Source organism: Australozyma saopauloensis, chromosome 2 (assembly GCF_035610405.1).
Source record: "Australozyma saopauloensis chromosome 2, complete sequence".
Taxonomy (NCBI): Eukaryota; Fungi; Ascomycota; class Pichiomycetes; order Serinales; family Metschnikowiaceae; genus Australozyma; species Australozyma saopauloensis.
This window is the reverse complement of record NC_086132.1, coordinates 916363-932775: the sequence shown is the minus strand read 5'-3', so window position 1 is coordinate 932775 and position 16413 is coordinate 916363. Positions and strand designations below refer to the sequence as shown.

Sequence of the window (16413 nt, the reverse complement as noted above, 5' to 3'; positions counted from 1 at the left end):
CCAACGCAATCTCAACAAAAAATCACAAAGAATCGGATAGAACTTATTTGAATTCTCCCAATCAAATGGAAATACCTCCGGTGACTTTATCTTCCCTTCTAAACTAAACACACCAACGCTGCCGAATCAAAAAAAACTCCTCGTGAAGCATATTCGCAACTTACTAATAACAGTCATTTGAAAATTCTCCATTATTTTATTATTTCTTGTTCCATTAGCTTTCCGTTTGTTTTAAGAAAAGTCAATTCAGGTGCACCCACCACTGAGCCAAGACCTGGGCTCACAACCAAAGAACATAAATAGAGCCAATTTCCCCCAGATTCTGATCCGTAATCTTTCTCCAAAATTTCTTGGCAATCTCCATTGTTCTTGTCTATGCTTCGTTTGGCACTGCTTTTGATCTGGGCTGTCTGCACTCCCTGGTCCCTTCATAGATAGATAGCACATTTTATTAATTGCAAACTAAAGACTCCTTCCACCGACGATATTTCCCTTAGAACAACACCAATCCAACCAATCATAGCGCACACATACCCCGCTGATTCAGCCGAAAAATGCGTCTCATTCATTGGTCGTTTCTCCCCCTAATACTGGCCCTAGTGGTCCCGCCAACAACCCCAGATAATCCGACCCCGGAACCCTCTCCGCCGCCCGAAATCCCTCCTCCAAATACAATTATCGATTTTCTTTCGGCAAATGTTGAGTACCTGTACTTCCTCCGTCATATCCAGCGATTAGGGCTTGTGCCTAAAATCAACCGAATGCAGAACGTGACGCTCTTTGCACCCATAAATCTGGCATTTGTGGACCTGGAGCTTTTCGAAGACGATACTGCCGATTCGGCCCTACGGTACTTTGCCGGTGAAAAGTTCCGTGTCGGTGCTGTGGACCGAATGGTGGTGGTATTAGATTCTATGTATGTAGTGAAGAATGGAGAGAGTGTGAAGGGGCGTCAAAGCTTGGCTGAGAAAAGAGAGAATGCAGAAATTGATGATTCTGGTATAGAGGATGCAGATGGTGCTGAAGTCGTCTCAGATAAAGAGACTCTAGGCTCAAATGAGAAGGATCAAGAAGAGTATTTCGATGCAGAAGACATTTTCTTCGATGAAGATGATGAGTTTGTCTGGGCCGAAGACGGAGATTTTGACATAGAAGACCATGTACAAGATCCTGTTTCGGAAACAACGAGTTCTTCCGATCTCGAAATCACGTTTAAGGACCCAAAGAAAGCAGCCCCTCTATCTCCTAAATACTTCCCGCTCCTGATATCGCACCAAAAGAATGTCCACGACGGCCAGAATCTTCGGATCAACAGCGTCGCGGAAATCGTAGAGGCAGACAATTACGTCAAACACCAACGCTCTTATGTTCATGCCATCGACAGACTCCTCCCGACAAAGCCCTCCATGTGTGGACTTCTCATGAGCGAGAACATAGAGCTGATTGAAAACCATTCCATCACATTTATAAGTGAGATGTTTAGGCTGCTCTTTCTTCTCAAGCACCCAGTCAAGCCAGAACAGCAGAAAATTCCTGATGATCCATTTCCACACACATGCGATGAATTTCTTGCAAATGCCTCCACGCTTCTTCTTCCAACAGATGCATACATCAATTCTTCCCTTCTGGAGATCGAGCGTAAATACTACACTGCCATCTTGCATGGATTGAACAACCCAGAGTTGTATCCAACAAGGGAAGCCGTATACGAGATGAAGAAAGATGCTTTGGCTCTACTTCTGAAGATTCTCTTGCCAGACCAGGTGCTGGAATATTCTACTCGTCGCAACCACTCCTACACCTCTCTTGATTCACTTCTCACATACAGCATATCTGGAAATTCCACCACCGGCCAAATTTCCATAAACAAGAAGCTTAAGAGTGTTGCTGGCTTGTCATCATTAGCCGTAGCTGATGGCTTGGTCCATGTTTTTGACGCGCCAGGTAACCTATCTTCATCCCAAAACCCATCCGACTTCTTTTCTGCCTTAAACATAGAACGAGCAGTGATGGTGCCACGTAAGGCACTCTATGCCATGCATTTCTCGCAACTCGTCAGTGAAATCAACTTCCGGAAACTCGCAAAGTTCATCGGCCACAAAGCTGTCAACCAAACAATCTTGATTGACATGTCCGACAGGGATGACGTCAAAGAAGATGATGATATTGATGTGAAGGGAGACTTCGGCATAGTGTCATTTACGAACAGACAACAACTCCTGTATAGGTTCTTAGATTCGTTTGTCGACATGAGCGCTGAGGTCAGTTTGGAGAAGCCATCTTACCACAAAATCTTGGATTCCAAGTTGTGTCTGAAAAAGAGAATCGGTTCCTGTTACAAAGTTAAAGTCTGGGGTGAGATGAACAAAAACAACCAGGTCACTGCTTCGTTCAATGACGAGTTTGAGGCAGGCAAACCCGTTTTGGCCGCCAACAATAATGCGATCTATTTCTCCAACAATGATTTCGAAGCTCCTGTGTCTTTCAAAAAAGTCATGGCAAAACTCATCTCGGATGGTAGAATCGGAAGACATCATGAACATTACTCAGTCAACAAAGATGCCTGTTTACAGACACTCAAATTCCTAGACTCCTTCAACCTCATTCTGCTTGACGACAATCACCATGGATACACGGCTTTCCTTCCTTGTGGTGAGCTTGCTACAAATGAACGTGCTGACAATGCTATACGGGAGAATACATGGGACCACTTGGGTCTTGTTTTGAGATACCTTCAATCGCATCCAGACAAATTCAAGAAGGTGCTAGAGGGAATGTTTTTGCAAGATCTTGTGTACACACATCCCGAGAAAATGAAACATCCTATTGACCGTGAAATTAAATTATTGAGCGGAGACAAAATTCATGTCAAGCAGTCATTCTCTGATGCAAACAAGAAAGTTCACTTCCAATTGAATAACACACAACTCACTATGGCCATGAACTCTGATGTATTGTTCAACCAAGGCATCATCCATATCACTGACCAACTCATGCTTCCAAGCAACTTTCGCATCACTCTCAAGGAGTTGATCGAGACAACCGAAGAGCTGGATTTCCCAGAGACATCCTTCTTCAAGCTCTTGGAGCGGTTTCCCGCCGTGGAAGACAAATTGAATCTTAATGAGGACAAGGCAGCGTATTCTCTTTTCGTCCCAACACCCGACCTGTTGCACTGGAAAAACATCACCGCCAATTACCGCCGACTCGATCAACTCTTGCAGATGCATATGATTCCCAACAGCGAGTTGCAGCCGCTTCTTGATTGTATATCTGATCTGGCACCACACGCGCAAATGGCTAACTACACTTTCAGGACAAACAGAACCAACGCATTGTTTCGTTGCCAGATTAATCCGTCTTCCGGCAAAGCGTATCTTACCTTTCAAAAACCCCTGAATTCCGGTTCTTCTGTTTCCAAGGCGCAACGAGTAACGATTCTCAGTCACGGGTGCACTGAGGGGACCAAGAATGGAAGTTGCGTTTTCCTTATCGACAACCCTCTTAGTCCCAGCTGGTTCGACGTTCCAGATAATTTCTTGTATGTCCACATTGGATGGATCAGTGTTGGTATCGGTATTATCATTGGAGTTATCCTCTTTGGATTCTGCACCACGACACTCGTCCTTTGTCTCTCCACTACTGGCAAAGACCGGAAACAGACCAGCCTTGCGCCCTCGCAATCATCTTTACGAGCACCCACGGAATCCAGCTATATGCGTATCACATCAGATGAGGATGTAGACCAAAACAACTACGATTATGGATATGAAACAGACAACGATATGATGGCAGATGAAGAACAAGGTCTTCTTCCAAAGAGAAAAAAGAAATCTCGGAAGGGCGCGTATGGATCGTTTTCACCAATGGGCACACCTTCGGCTCCGCTCATGATTGATCGCGAAAACCTCAAAAAAGCCTTCAACAGAGACAGAAACCTTCCGTCTCTTCAAATTTAGCTCTGTGATGGGTTTGACTGAACAGAGACAGATACCTACACCCTCTTTTCCCTAAAAGCGTCTTTGACATGATAATAAAAAATGTTCACTTCTTCAACCATGTCGTAGAGATAGGCAAGATAAACAGTCAATAGTATAGTATCGATTATCATTCTCAAAAAGATTATTAGCATAGAAATAGTTATAAATTATAAATAGTTGGGAATGAGCTCTACCGTTGTGTTGCCCAGTCTACAAGCCTTCGTTGGCGTTCTTCACGTACTCGCTCAAAACCTCCTTTCCGTCGGAAGCCAAACCGGCAATCACACCGTCGACATTCTCGCGAGTCTCTTTCTGTTCGAACTTGTACTTGCACTTTGTGTCGACGATCTCGATTTCCAAGCCGGTGATGGCCTTCTGCATGATTTTCAAGTAGTTTTCCGGCGCATCATCCACCTTCCATTTGTCCTCTCTTTCGGCCTCGTTCTGGTCGGTGAAATGGTTGAGTTGTGCTCTGACAAAGTCAAAATCGTCGATGATCCGCAGCTTGCCGGTGATATGGAGCGACGCAAAGTCCCACGTAGGCACAAACTTGTGCGTTCTTGCCTTCTCCGGATAGTACGAAGGCAGAATGTACGTGCTTGGACTCTGGAAAATCACCAAAACGTTGTCGTTGGCGGTGAGCGACGGAATCTGGTGGTTTCTCTTGGCCACGTGCGCGTGCAAGTACTTCTTACCCGACTGTTCATCCACATGGAGGAAAAACGGGAAATGGTTGGCAATTGGTGCTCCGTTCTCGTCGATGGTCACGATTGTGCCCAACGGATACGACTTGATCAAGTGTTCCTGGGCGGACCAATCATCTACGTTGAATTTCTGAGGAATATACATACTGCAGTATACAATTGAGCAGTTGGATAATGATTACGGCGCTACTGGAGGGATCACCGGCGGTATTTATACTACAGCCAATGACTCAAGTGGTATTTGTAAATTCCCGAAGTGGAAGCCAGGTGCGCGATAAGAGTCAGACCAAAAAACGAACAGAGGAAATATGTGACTCTGGATTTTGGGCAAGGGAATTCTGACTCTGATGATAAATTTGGAAATGCGAAAAATTGCCATGGTCAATTGTGAAATTGTGGATTAATTGGGTGAGTTTTGGGTTATGGGCGATTTCCAGATCGTATGTACGAGCGGGTATTTAGTAAGTAACAAGGGATTAGTGCACTAAATGAAAACCGATAAGGAGAAGAAAAAAATTGATGAGTTTTGGAAAAAACTAGAGAGTTGAAAATGTGGAAAATTTGAAAACATGTAGAATTCCGAAGTTGTAGCGATTTATTTGGTAGAGGTTAGTCGGTGATGTCCTAAAATTGGCAGAGATTGAAGAATCGAGAGAATCGACAGAATTGCTAAAGATCGGCCCGTTTTGCGTCACAGATTCATGAGATTTTATTGCGCGCGTGATTTCTGTCTAAAAAATTGACTTTGACGAGACAAAGCTCGGGTTTTGACTCTGATGGGGGTGATTTGTCAGTAGTATTTGATGCTTGGCTTGGTTCGTCTAGTGGCCGAGTATGAGTGCCCAGAAAACGTTCAATATTTATTATGTGAATTAGTCTTCAGGCAACACTTGACTCAATTCCAAGAATAGAGTGACTTCTTTGTCTTCGTCCATTCTGACTCGTTCGAAGGAAGAAACTACACAGAAAACTTTCAATGAACAAAAAATCAAATTCAAAATGAAATACCACCTGAAAAGTTCATTGTGATTATCTCTTAGGACCTCATTATCACTTCAATCACACTTCCAACAAGTGGTAAAGAACCACACCGCCAGAATCCAAAATCCAAAAAAAAACTGAGTTAAATCTGAGATAAAATTAGCCACACCAACCTCAGTACTGATTCATTTCCAGATTTTCCCCAATTGTTCCCTCTTTTCTCTTATCTACCACTACTGTGTAAGCCATCTCCATCTCTCGTCCCAATTAGGCAACTCGATCCTGACAAGCGCTATAAAACTCCAACGAGAGAACCAAGAAACCTCTTCTGAACATTTTTCACAACTCAATTCCTCACAATTATCATGGCTGTGCTCGTAACCGGTTCTACTGGGTTCATAGCCCAACATATCGTCAAGCTCCTCCTTTCCAAAGGCTACGATGTCATTGGAACGGTCCGTCTGGACGCCAAAGGCGAGAAATTGTTGAAAAATACGGCTGCTGTTGGTCCCGGCAAATTCTCATACGAAATCGTGCCCGATATGGTGCAAAAAGGCGCATTTGATGCGGTGTTCAGAAACCACCCTGAGATCTCAGTTGTTCTCCACACTGCTTCGCCTTTTTTGCTCGACACAACAGACTATGAAAAAGATTTGATTATTCCTGCGGTTGAGGGAACTTCCAATATTTTGGGCGCTATCAAGGCCCATGTTGATGCTGGCGCTACCAACATCAAAAGAGTAGTGGTTACATCCAGTGATGCGGCCATATACTCGTGCAAAGATGAGGGAGATCCAAGCCTCTCCTTTGATGAATCTCTGTGGAATAATACGACCCATGAAGAGGCACTTTCAGGAGACGCCATGAACGCATACTACTATAGCAAGGCCTGTGCAGAAAAACTCGCCTGGACGTTTGCTGAGAAGCCAAATTTTCCTCCAATGACAGTTGTGAATCCCGTGTTTGTGTTCGGCCCTCAAGCATTTGATGCCGATGTCTCTCTGACACTCAATTTGTCCAACGAGACCCTCAACCAAGTTCTCAAGGCTGGCCCCGACGGAGAGTGGGAAAACGACATGGGCGGATTTATTGACGTTCGTGATATTGCGCGCGCTCATTTGGCTGCGTTTGAGCAGGAAAATACCGTTGGAAAAAGACTCTACATGACGAACGGCCAGTTCAGTGTTCAGATGGTGCTAGACATCCTCAACAGCCAGGTGCCGCAATTGAAAGGACAGATTCCTGTTGGAAAGCCTGGTCTGGGTCCCTCTGATATCTTGGCGTTGGCTAAAACGAACAATGACGCTACCCGTAACTTGTTGGGCTTTGAATTCGTTCCATTAGATCGGTGTGTGATTGATGTGGTTAACCAGGTGAAGGGATTCAAGACATATTCAAAGAGTGTCTTGTAGAGCAAATCACAGTCTTGGCTACACTCGGGACGGTTTGAATGATTATATATATTGAAGACATTCGATTTGTGACAGGCCAGACATCATTTCGAACCTGGATTGTTCGATAGTAAGATTAATGGACCTGAGTGTATAGTAAAATGCTATATTAAATATATTCAATTACTGGGAATCATGTTTCTCCGTTGAATCATCAGTTTTTGGTATCAAATGAGAGATTGAGCGATCCATGAAAATTTAAGTCCGAAGATGGCACAAGAGTATTTGCGCATGGCCAGAGCACTTAAGTTCATTTCTTTTACGCTTTCTTCTCTTCCTATAGAGACTGTAGCATCGACTGCTTCACTTCAATCTAGATCCAAGCCCTACTACCATCTCCGCCTACTTGTGCTGGAGACTATAGTTCTTCATTATTCAGAATATAAAAGGTTGATCTCAAGAACCTAGACACTGCATGAGAAGAACGAATTTCCGATCGAAATACAAATATTACTCTTGCAGATCGCAAAAAAACATGACCAGATACGCAAAAGGGCTCAAATCAACTCTCTTTTTAACCTGAGAATCCATCTGAGCTATAGCAATTTGATGTCACAAGTTTTCCTTCTTCATCTTAACTTCCAATCCATTTGTAACACTTCTTGTCTGTTTTTGCAGCCAAATGCAGCACAATCAAGATAATGCCGGCTGATTACATCAGCAGCACCCTGATCGACCAATCAGAGGATAGGAAAATGTAAGCAAATCGCTTGGATGCAGGAAGATTGTCTTTTCCACCGTTTTTTCTACATCTTCGATTTACTCAAACTAGCCCCATTAATCTCTTAATTTATAACGTTTACACTGATTGTTCCCATCAAGCACCAAGTCTAGGTCCCTTACATAAGTCATCGAGGTCTCCGCGTCGGTACTGCAGACAAACCCCGGGGCGGCTTACATCTCCATCTTATATAATTTACAAAGTACCACCGTTAATTTTCACCAGAACTCTTTTCCTTACCGTGAAGAACTAAACGTGGAATCTGACATATTCCTGTAGACACACATCTATAGAATTTCCCACTTTAAACCTCAATTCGACCGTTTCCCCGCTTGAATTGTGATTTGTTGCTAGTACACGTTTTTGACGCTACAGCACTTATTTGACCAGCTACGGCAGAATAAGCTGCACCACGTGAAAGAGCAGAGTCTGTTTCAATAGTTTGGAGAAAAATCGCTCTTAAAAACCGAGTTTTCGTCGAGTTTCTATCGTTTTCCGTTTCCGACCTCTAAACTGCGTGTGAATTACAGAGTTTTGGATCCAAAACAACAATTGCGCATTTTCTAGACGTCATTCGAAACCCCAATTCCGCCATATATTCATTCTAAGTATGTTGGTGCTGATCAAAAATGCCGTTGTGCATCTCTTTAAAACATCCGATAAATCGGATGAAGATTTGGCCCGCGCCGAGAGTCTCCTCGAATCTGGCCAAGCCCAATATGGTGCATCGCCCCAAGATAGCCGTTCCCATGCCGTTGCCGTCGAAGAAGCCGTGATTGCTGCCAAAAACAACAGTGGCTCTGATACCGAAGATGACGAACAACAGAGATTGTTCGGCAACTTTGACCCTAGAGTAATGAGTGACATCATTATCGGACTCTCGGACGGATTGACCGTGCCTTTTGCATTGACCGCCGGTCTTTCATCGCTTGGCTCCTCCAAGCTTGTGATCACAGGTGGTATGGCCGAATTGGTCTCCGGTGCCATTTCTATGGGATTGGGAGGTTATTTGGCCGCCAAGAGTGAGATCGATTACTATCAGAGTGAAGTGAAGAAGGAGAAGTTGCAATTTTTCCGCAACCCAGAACTCATCAACCAGGACGCCGCCGAGATCATGTTTGACTTGGGAGCCAGCGAACTGACCATTGCATCGTTTTTGAAGGACTTGGACCTGTCGCCCAAGAACCTCATTGACTTCGTCATCCGCTTTGGCAAGGGCTTGGAGGAGCCTCCTGCTGGCCGTGAGATCACCTCTGCATTGACCATTGGAAGCGGATACTTTGTGGGAGGATTCGTTCCATTGCTTCCGTACTTTTTCTGTGACACTGTCAAGACAGGTCTTGTTATTTCTGTAGCTGTGATGATCATCACGCTTTTCATTTTTGGTTTCGTGAAGACTTCTGTTTCTTTGGGTGACGACTGTGGAACACAGAGAAAGGTGTTGGAGGGTCTTCAGATGGTGGTCATTGGATCTGTGGCCGCCGGTTCCGCATGGACACTTGTGTACCTAATCGAGTAGGTGCGACGTATGCAATAGAGGAAGGGGATTCTAGTTTCAGAGAATTTATATAATATTCGTTTCAATAAACATGATTGGAAAAGTCTGTGGAGGAAATGGAGATGTTGATTGAAATTGCGAGATGGATGTGTTTTTGAGTTATAATGAAAGTCGAATAAATTGTCGAATCTAGCCGGATTCTGGTCGGTCTTTTCACAATCTCTTTTAATTTCTTCCAATTAGCCCGATAAAATTGCTTTCTCTAATTTGAAGTGTCATTTGTCTCTTGGCGGCGATACCACTGTTTTGGAAAGACATAACCCAAGACTCTAAGGGCTTAAACGCAAAGAACAAACGGGAAAAAGAAAGGAAAAGAAACGAATAATAACACAAAAAAATGACAACCAAGCCGTCTCTACAATTGATCAAATTCTTTATCGCCTCACTCATTGACCATCAGACACTATAACACACCACCACATCGTAAAACAAACACACCACAAAACACATAAAACAAAAAACACATCCCCCAATTAAATCGCGCAACATCTACACACTCCAGCAATAAAAAAAAACTATAAATACGACCCCTCCCCCCCTCCACTTTTTTCCAGATCCTGTCCCCAGTGCGCCTGCACTCAGACCTCCACTTAGTACATATTGCCACCCCAAACCCTTCCTCCTCCACAAAACCACACCATGTCCTTCAAACCCCTTGATATTCTCTCACGACTCGCCGTCCCCGTAGGTGTAGCCATCACGCTAGGCCAATCGGCCATGTACGACGTGGAGGGCGGAAAAAGAGCGGTCATTTTCGACAGATTGAAGGGTGTTCAATCAACCGTAATTGGTGAAGGTACCCACTTCAAGATCCCCTGGTTGCAGAAAGCAATCATCTACGATGTCCGCACAAAGCCGAAAACCATCGCCACCACCACCGGCTCCAAAGATTTGCAGAGTGTGCTGTTGACGCTTAGAGTGTTGCACAGACCAGAGGTCCAGAACTTGCCCACTATTTACCAGACTCTTGGCTTGGACTATGACGAGAGAGTGTTGCCCGCCATCGGTAACGAGATTCTCAAGAGTATTGTGGCTCAATTCGATGCGCTGGAGCTCATCACACAAAGAGAAGTGGTCTCCGCGCGGATCCGCCAGGAACTCTCGCGCAGAGCGGGCGAGTTCAACATCCGTTTGGAGGACGTCTCTATCACACACATGACCTTCGGTAAGGAGTTCACCAAGGCCGTTGAGCAGAAGAAAATCGCCCAACAAGACGCCGAGAGAGCCAAGTACTTGGTCGAGAGAGCAGAGCAGTACCGTCGTGCTGCTGTCATTCGTGCTGAAGGTGAGGCCGAGGCTGCTGAGACCGTCTCCAAGGCTTTGGCCAAGGCTGGTGATGGCTTGTTGATGATTAGACGTTTGGAAGCTTCCAAGGATATTGCACAGACTCTTGCCGGTGCTCCTAACGTGTCGTACGTGCCCTCTGGCCAGGGCGGAGACAGCAAGACCAACTTGCTTTTGAATGTAGGTCGTTAAGACGATGTTGCAGCGGCCATTGCGGTGGGCTTCTTGTGTATAGCGCTGGTTTTTCGGCAGTAATGAACTATAAAGACAACTAGGATTGTACATCTCTACAAATGTAGTGCGAATGGGTCGGAGGTTCCATCGATTTCATTAAACTCTTTGCAATTTCCGTTTATATATACAGATTCCCGGTTAGATTTCGATTTCAACAGCTTCATCGTAAACTCCAGGCGTCGTCACTTTTCCTGACCGAATTAGCGCCTCGATATCCTCCACCTCCTTCACACACAAGCTAGTCAAGTTCAAGACATCGCTGCTGGTTCTACCAACAGCTATGTCGTCCTCAACACGGACACCAATTCCTCTGAAGTGCTTGGGCCATTTCTCAGCCATTGGCACGTACAAACCTGGCTCAATAGTCACCACATTTCCCTTTCTCAATGCGTTCATGCGCGACACACTGGGCACATCATGCAAGTCCAAGCCCAAGTGGTGACCGATATAGTGAGGGAAGAGCTCTGTACTCACCTCTGAACGCAGGACAGTTTTGAAGCCGGGTAATTGACGAAGACCAGATGTCAAGGTTGTCACAGCGAGCTCATGCAAGCTCTGGAGAGACGTCGAACCAGTTTCGTAGCATTCTTCAATACAGACCTTATTGGCGTTTAGGACTACAGAGTATATGTCTCTTTGCGCATCCGAAAAGCCTTGAGGCGAGTTGGGCCAAGCGCGCGAGATATCAGCGCAATACCCGCCCAACTTTCCACCAGCATCCACGAAAACAGTTTCATCCTTGAAAAGTAGATCATCATTTCTTGTGTAATGGATCGTGAGCGCATTTTCACCGCTGGCGACGACAGGAATATATGCCTGGCGATCACAGCCGCCACGAACGAAGGCGTACTCCAAGTATTGGGCCAACACCTTCTCTGTCTGGAAAGGTTGATCCAGACCAACCTTAGCGATAGCGGTATTGATAGCACGGCTGGAAATCTTACCCGCCTTGTGCATTACTGAGACTTCAGCCTTGGACTTAATCAGCCGATGGTGTGCAAGAATTGATTTGAGCAGTTTGGAGGACTTTTTCGAGGCAGGAAGAATATCCATAATGGAGCCATGCGAGGACAATTGAGACCGGCCACCAAAACCGAAAAACAGGGCAAGTTTCCCACTCGCACCATGACCGCCACGTCCCTTGCTCTTATCATCATAGAAGATCGTTTCGTTTCTGCCGATGATCTTTTTGAGAACTGAGTCTACACAGTTCAATTCGTGCACTTCGTCCGCATTGAAGTAGTCATATGCGCCCTCAAGACCATTTTTATCGCCTTCCCAGAGATCCGTGGCGGCGTTTTTAGGAGGCACAATCAAGTGAAACACCACATCCTCGTCGTTCAGGTTATCTGCCACTTTCTCCACCACTGCAACAGCATCTGGCCCTAGCCACCCAGTCAAATAGTAGAAATCGTTATCTTGTTGGAATGGATAGAATACCGCGCCGGACGCAAATTGAACCTGGTTTCCTACGAGAATTGCTGCTGAGTTCTTCGGCATTTCCTTTGTCAATGCCATTCTACGCTCGTAGTACTCCAACGCACTGATCCCAGGTGTAACCTGGCCTGCGGTCGGTATTATATGTCTCCTCGTTTCATGCAATGGCTGTCCCGTTTTGTAGGGGACCGACAATGGTGGTCTTGATTGAAGATGAAGAAAGGAGAATTGGAGGCGGGAAGCCGCCCCTTTTATAGTAATTTTGGGAGTGACTGCAGAAAACATCGTCACAAGCACTTTTGCCGCTGGATCCAAGGGTGAAGCGGGCTGCTTATGGAGTGTGGAGTATCGAATTGAAGTCCGATGGTATCAAATCGGATAAGTGAAGAGTCCTGCATCAGGAACAGAATCGGATCTGTAGAGTTTGCACTGAAACAGATTCAAGAAAGAAATCGAGAGAAAACCTGGAAAGTACCAAATTCTTATTCTTTCGAATTCTTCTCCATTCTTGGTTTTGCGGTTCGAAGCATTCTTTGTTTGAGCTAAAACGGGGAATCGTAATCTAACGAAACGAATTTAGTCAGATAAAAGACGTTCTGCACAATTTTGATCAAGTTCCAAAATATTTCTCCGTGTAATAACCAAATGAATGGTTCAAAATTTTAAAATGTACTGGAGTCTTAAACGTCTCAGCATTCGACATATCAATTGCCATTCGTCCATCAATCCAGACCTCGTCAAAGTAAAAGTTCACATTAAACATTCTGGATCAAGCGAGATTTGATCAACTGGGCTACCGCTTCGGCTTCAATGGAATGGTCCATGTGTTCAATCTCTTCCTGGAGAACGAGTCTCTTCTGGAGATCTGTCACTGGTCTGCGAGTGAACATTTTCGTGGATTGATCATACGTCACATTTGATTGTCCCAAGCCTAACGCGCTTGAAACAAGTACCATAGTAGCTGTGACATCAATTCTCTGTTCACTAGATGCATCCTTGTAGCCTAATTTATCCAAGAGCTTATCACGAGAAATGACCAGAGCACACGACATTATTAGTAGAAACACTTTCAGATCCACGACCACTGTCAAATATCTCCAGAACGACCCCGCCAGCTTTTTCGGGAAGATGTAGCCCATATTGGCATCTAGAAGACTTGTGAGGTCCAGACTCATGTCTCTTTTGGCACCTGCAAAATCTGCAACCGCCAATTTGCTGATTACAGAGAACATACCGACTTCGATATCCGACGAACCCGATTGGAGCTCCATGGTAACCTCACACTCGTCAGCGACAAGCTCGCAAAACGGTTTAGTAGCGAGCGATGCAATCTCGTACATAATTGCAAGCTCCTGGGACAAATGTAGCTCCGACACACAGTCAATGTGGTCCTTCAAAGCCTTGAAATCACTCATGAAGTCTACAAAGTTGTTGTCCTTGAATCTTGCAAAGGCACAAAGCCATCGAATCAAGTAGAAATACCGATACTCAGCCTTAAATGCTTCCACAACATCCTCTCGTTTGTACGTGAGCGCGCTGACCAAGAAGTGTACGTTGTTGTAGTACATCCATGCCTTCTTTTCAAGCGCCCGCCAATTCCTTGTCTCTGCCGCCAGCTTGTCCACGCGCAGTTCCTCCTCCAGAACACAGTACTTCTGGAACCAGAGCTCGCCATAAACGATGGCCGCCACGTGGTAGAACAAGAACTCGAAGTACCGATTGTGGATCACCTGTTCATGGTCATTACAGTGGAGGCGGAACATTTCCGAGGCTGCCAACCGATTGATATGCAGAAAGAGCCCTGAAGATTCGCCTGTGACATACAGTTGCCAGAACTTCGGTCTCAATCCGCTTAATTTGTCTGTTTCTGTCCCACAGTAATTCTCCAGTTTCTCTTCCAATTGCGCAGCGATTTGACGATCTTTGATTGCAGCTGCCCACTGGGGACCATACTGCATCAAAATATCGTTTGTAAGAGCTTCGTGCTCTTGCAAAAACGCTAGAATTTTGGGGTACAACGGATGAAGTGCTTGTGCCAGATCCATGATCTGGAGCGCCATCTGCGCAAAATTTATACGATCTTCGACATTGAACTCTGGCGCAAATAACTTATGAACCAACGAATGGACCCGTAGAAAGTCTAGGGACTCGTTCATTGAGTAGTTGATTTGAGACAGAATCCGGGGTAAAGATAACAAGAAATGGGAGACAATTTAGACTAGAAAAAGTTTACATTTGGAATAATTAAAGGAATTTTGCATTTAAGACTTACTCCAGCCAGCTGCGGATTGAGCAGATTGATTGTTGATTAATGTGGATATTAGAATTAGAAGTCCTGGAGTTCAAGGAGTGAAATAAATATGCGAGGTGCTCAGTAAACAGTTCAACTTTAGGCGGTTTAAATTTACCAATAGTATATCTGATGGAGGGAAAAGAGTCACGAATTCTTCTTGATTTGAGAGATTGACGTGATCATTTGATTGACTGCGCAATAATGTACGACCATAGAGGTCATTTGCAGAGTCATCTCAACGCGGTAAGCGACATCAAAAAAATCATCAAATCTTGTTTGAGAAAAGAGATCCCTTTTTACATGATCGACAGACTGGTGCTGTAGCTGGAACAGATATGGTACAAAATAGAGGCCATCCCCCAACAGAAAGGAATCCATGTACTCATTGCAAGAGAACCAGCCTTGTAAATGAGCATTAGAATTAACCCGACCAACGCACCACTCAGGAGACCCTGTATACTTCCGATCACGAAGTAGGTCGGAACAATGAAAAACGGTCTCCAGCCTAATGTCCGTTTCCGAGCACCAACACGCACCTGACGATAACTTTGAACAAACATCGTGAGACCAGACCATACTCCAGCCATGAAATACGCACTTCCAAAGAATATCATGGACCACCAAACGGTGAAAGTCCACATGTCACTTGAGTAGTAGAGATATGCACTTTGGAACCGAGATGTAAAGGCACCAGCGGGCCAAAATAGCGAAGGGAAGGGTGGTGCCTCATACCCCATCGGTAGATTTTGCGAAGAAACGAAGAAATACATTGTGGAATGTGTTCTTTTGTGTGTTTTGTATTGTGTATCTTGTGAGAGGCACTAATGCGACAGAGCCATCAATAGTTCTAGGCCAAAAGGCTTTAGAGAAAGAGGAGGATTGTAGTCTTGGTTTTTTGGTGCCGGTTTTCTGGTTTTGCTGCAATTACCTCGTTTTTTGATCTGTGTTCTTGCTCTCTACAAATCTTTGGTCAAAGCTGAGAGAAAAGCGAATAACGAGAAAGAGCAAGCTTTAATATTAGAGGTATGATGGAGAATATGCCCTTAACCTATACCCAGTCTTCTTCTTTGGACTGTTCTGTTCGTCTTGAAGAAGAAAGCAGTACTGAGTGAAATCTGGGGTAAACTGCCTGATAAGATAGATGATAAATTTGTCCAACTAAAATTGATTCCAAAATTTTATAAGAAAGTTTAATCGCCTTTGAATAATTTCCAGTTTCTTGGAATGTAGAATGCTTCTGGTAATGGAACAGAGCCCTATATAGCCTGATCAGGAACCGAAATTTTTAGAGGCGAAACCATATCTGTGAATTGATTGAAATCGAGCCTCTTGTTTTCGTGCCAATCCATACCATGATATCAGTTTCAATTATGCGTGCTGTCTATTTCTGTTTCGCGAAGGAACTACAGTTTCAAAGATGAGAGAACAGAGAGACACAGAATTTCATTCTGATTGTATTAACTATATAATGGCAGAAAGAAGTTTTGATAGTGTGTATCGAAGCAACACTGAAGTCACTGCCAGCTAAAAACTTGTAAGACCCATCTGTCCACTTCTGCACACTATATTATGCGATCGAGCGATCTAACACAGCTTCTAGTATAAGGGATGTCTCGAATTATGTTATTTCTACCAATCCAATCGATTGTGTCCTGCCCATTGCAAGTGATAGGTGTTCGAGAGAACGCCGCCAAGAACTCAAACAAGCAGTAAGAATGCAATCACAAATGAATCCAAACAAAATGAATGAAAATCATAATCAGAATCAAT

At 44.5% G+C, this 16413-nt stretch overlaps 8 protein-coding genes across 8 annotated transcripts; 4 read left to right on the top strand and 4 right to left on the bottom strand.

Moving 5' to 3' along the window:
• Positions 1-554: 554 nt before the first annotated feature.
• On the top strand, positions 555-3959 carry PUMCH_001623 (uncharacterized protein; the record flags this gene model as incomplete). Its single annotated transcript, XM_063020666.1, has 1 exon — positions 555-3959. The coding sequence occupies one exon, from the start codon at positions 555-557 to the stop codon at positions 3957-3959; it is 3405 nt and encodes a 1134-aa protein (XP_062876736.1).
• A 231-nt stretch (positions 3960-4190) lies between these two features.
• PUMCH_001622 (uncharacterized protein) lies at positions 4191-4829 on the bottom strand (the record flags this gene model as incomplete). Its single annotated transcript, XM_063020665.1, has 1 exon — positions 4191-4829. One exon carries the CDS (start codon positions 4827-4829, stop codon positions 4191-4193), a length of 639 nt encoding a protein of 212 aa, XP_062876735.1.
• A 1201-nt stretch (positions 4830-6030) lies between these two features.
• Positions 6031-7077, top strand: PUMCH_001621 (uncharacterized protein; the record flags this gene model as incomplete). The annotated part of the gene is made up of 1 exon (XM_063020664.1): positions 6031-7077. The coding sequence occupies one exon, from the start codon at positions 6031-6033 to the stop codon at positions 7075-7077; it is 1047 nt and encodes a 348-aa protein (XP_062876734.1).
• A 1370-nt stretch (positions 7078-8447) lies between these two features.
• PUMCH_001620 (uncharacterized protein) lies at positions 8448-9356 on the top strand (the record flags this gene model as incomplete). The annotated part of the gene is made up of 1 exon (XM_063020663.1): positions 8448-9356. One exon carries the CDS (start codon positions 8448-8450, stop codon positions 9354-9356), a length of 909 nt encoding a protein of 302 aa, XP_062876733.1.
• Positions 9357-10034: 678 nt separating this feature from the next.
• PUMCH_001619 (uncharacterized protein) lies at positions 10035-10871 on the top strand (the record flags this gene model as incomplete). The annotated part of the gene is made up of 1 exon (XM_063020662.1): positions 10035-10871. One exon carries the CDS (start codon positions 10035-10037, stop codon positions 10869-10871), a length of 837 nt encoding a protein of 278 aa, XP_062876732.1.
• A 180-nt stretch (positions 10872-11051) lies between these two features.
• Positions 11052-12635, bottom strand: PUMCH_001618 (uncharacterized protein; the record flags this gene model as incomplete). Its single annotated transcript, XM_063020661.1, has 1 exon — positions 11052-12635. One exon carries the CDS (start codon positions 12633-12635, stop codon positions 11052-11054), a length of 1584 nt encoding a protein of 527 aa, XP_062876731.1.
• A 470-nt stretch (positions 12636-13105) lies between these two features.
• PUMCH_001617 (uncharacterized protein) lies at positions 13106-14506 on the bottom strand (the record flags this gene model as incomplete). Its single annotated transcript, XM_063020660.1, has 1 exon — positions 13106-14506. The coding sequence occupies one exon, from the start codon at positions 14504-14506 to the stop codon at positions 13106-13108; it is 1401 nt and encodes a 466-aa protein (XP_062876730.1).
• Positions 14507-14939: 433 nt separating this feature from the next.
• On the bottom strand, positions 14940-15413 carry PUMCH_001616 (uncharacterized protein; the record flags this gene model as incomplete). The annotated part of the gene is made up of 1 exon (XM_063020659.1): positions 14940-15413. The coding sequence occupies one exon, from the start codon at positions 15411-15413 to the stop codon at positions 14940-14942; it is 474 nt and encodes a 157-aa protein (XP_062876729.1).
• Positions 15414-16413: the final 1000 nt, after the last annotated feature.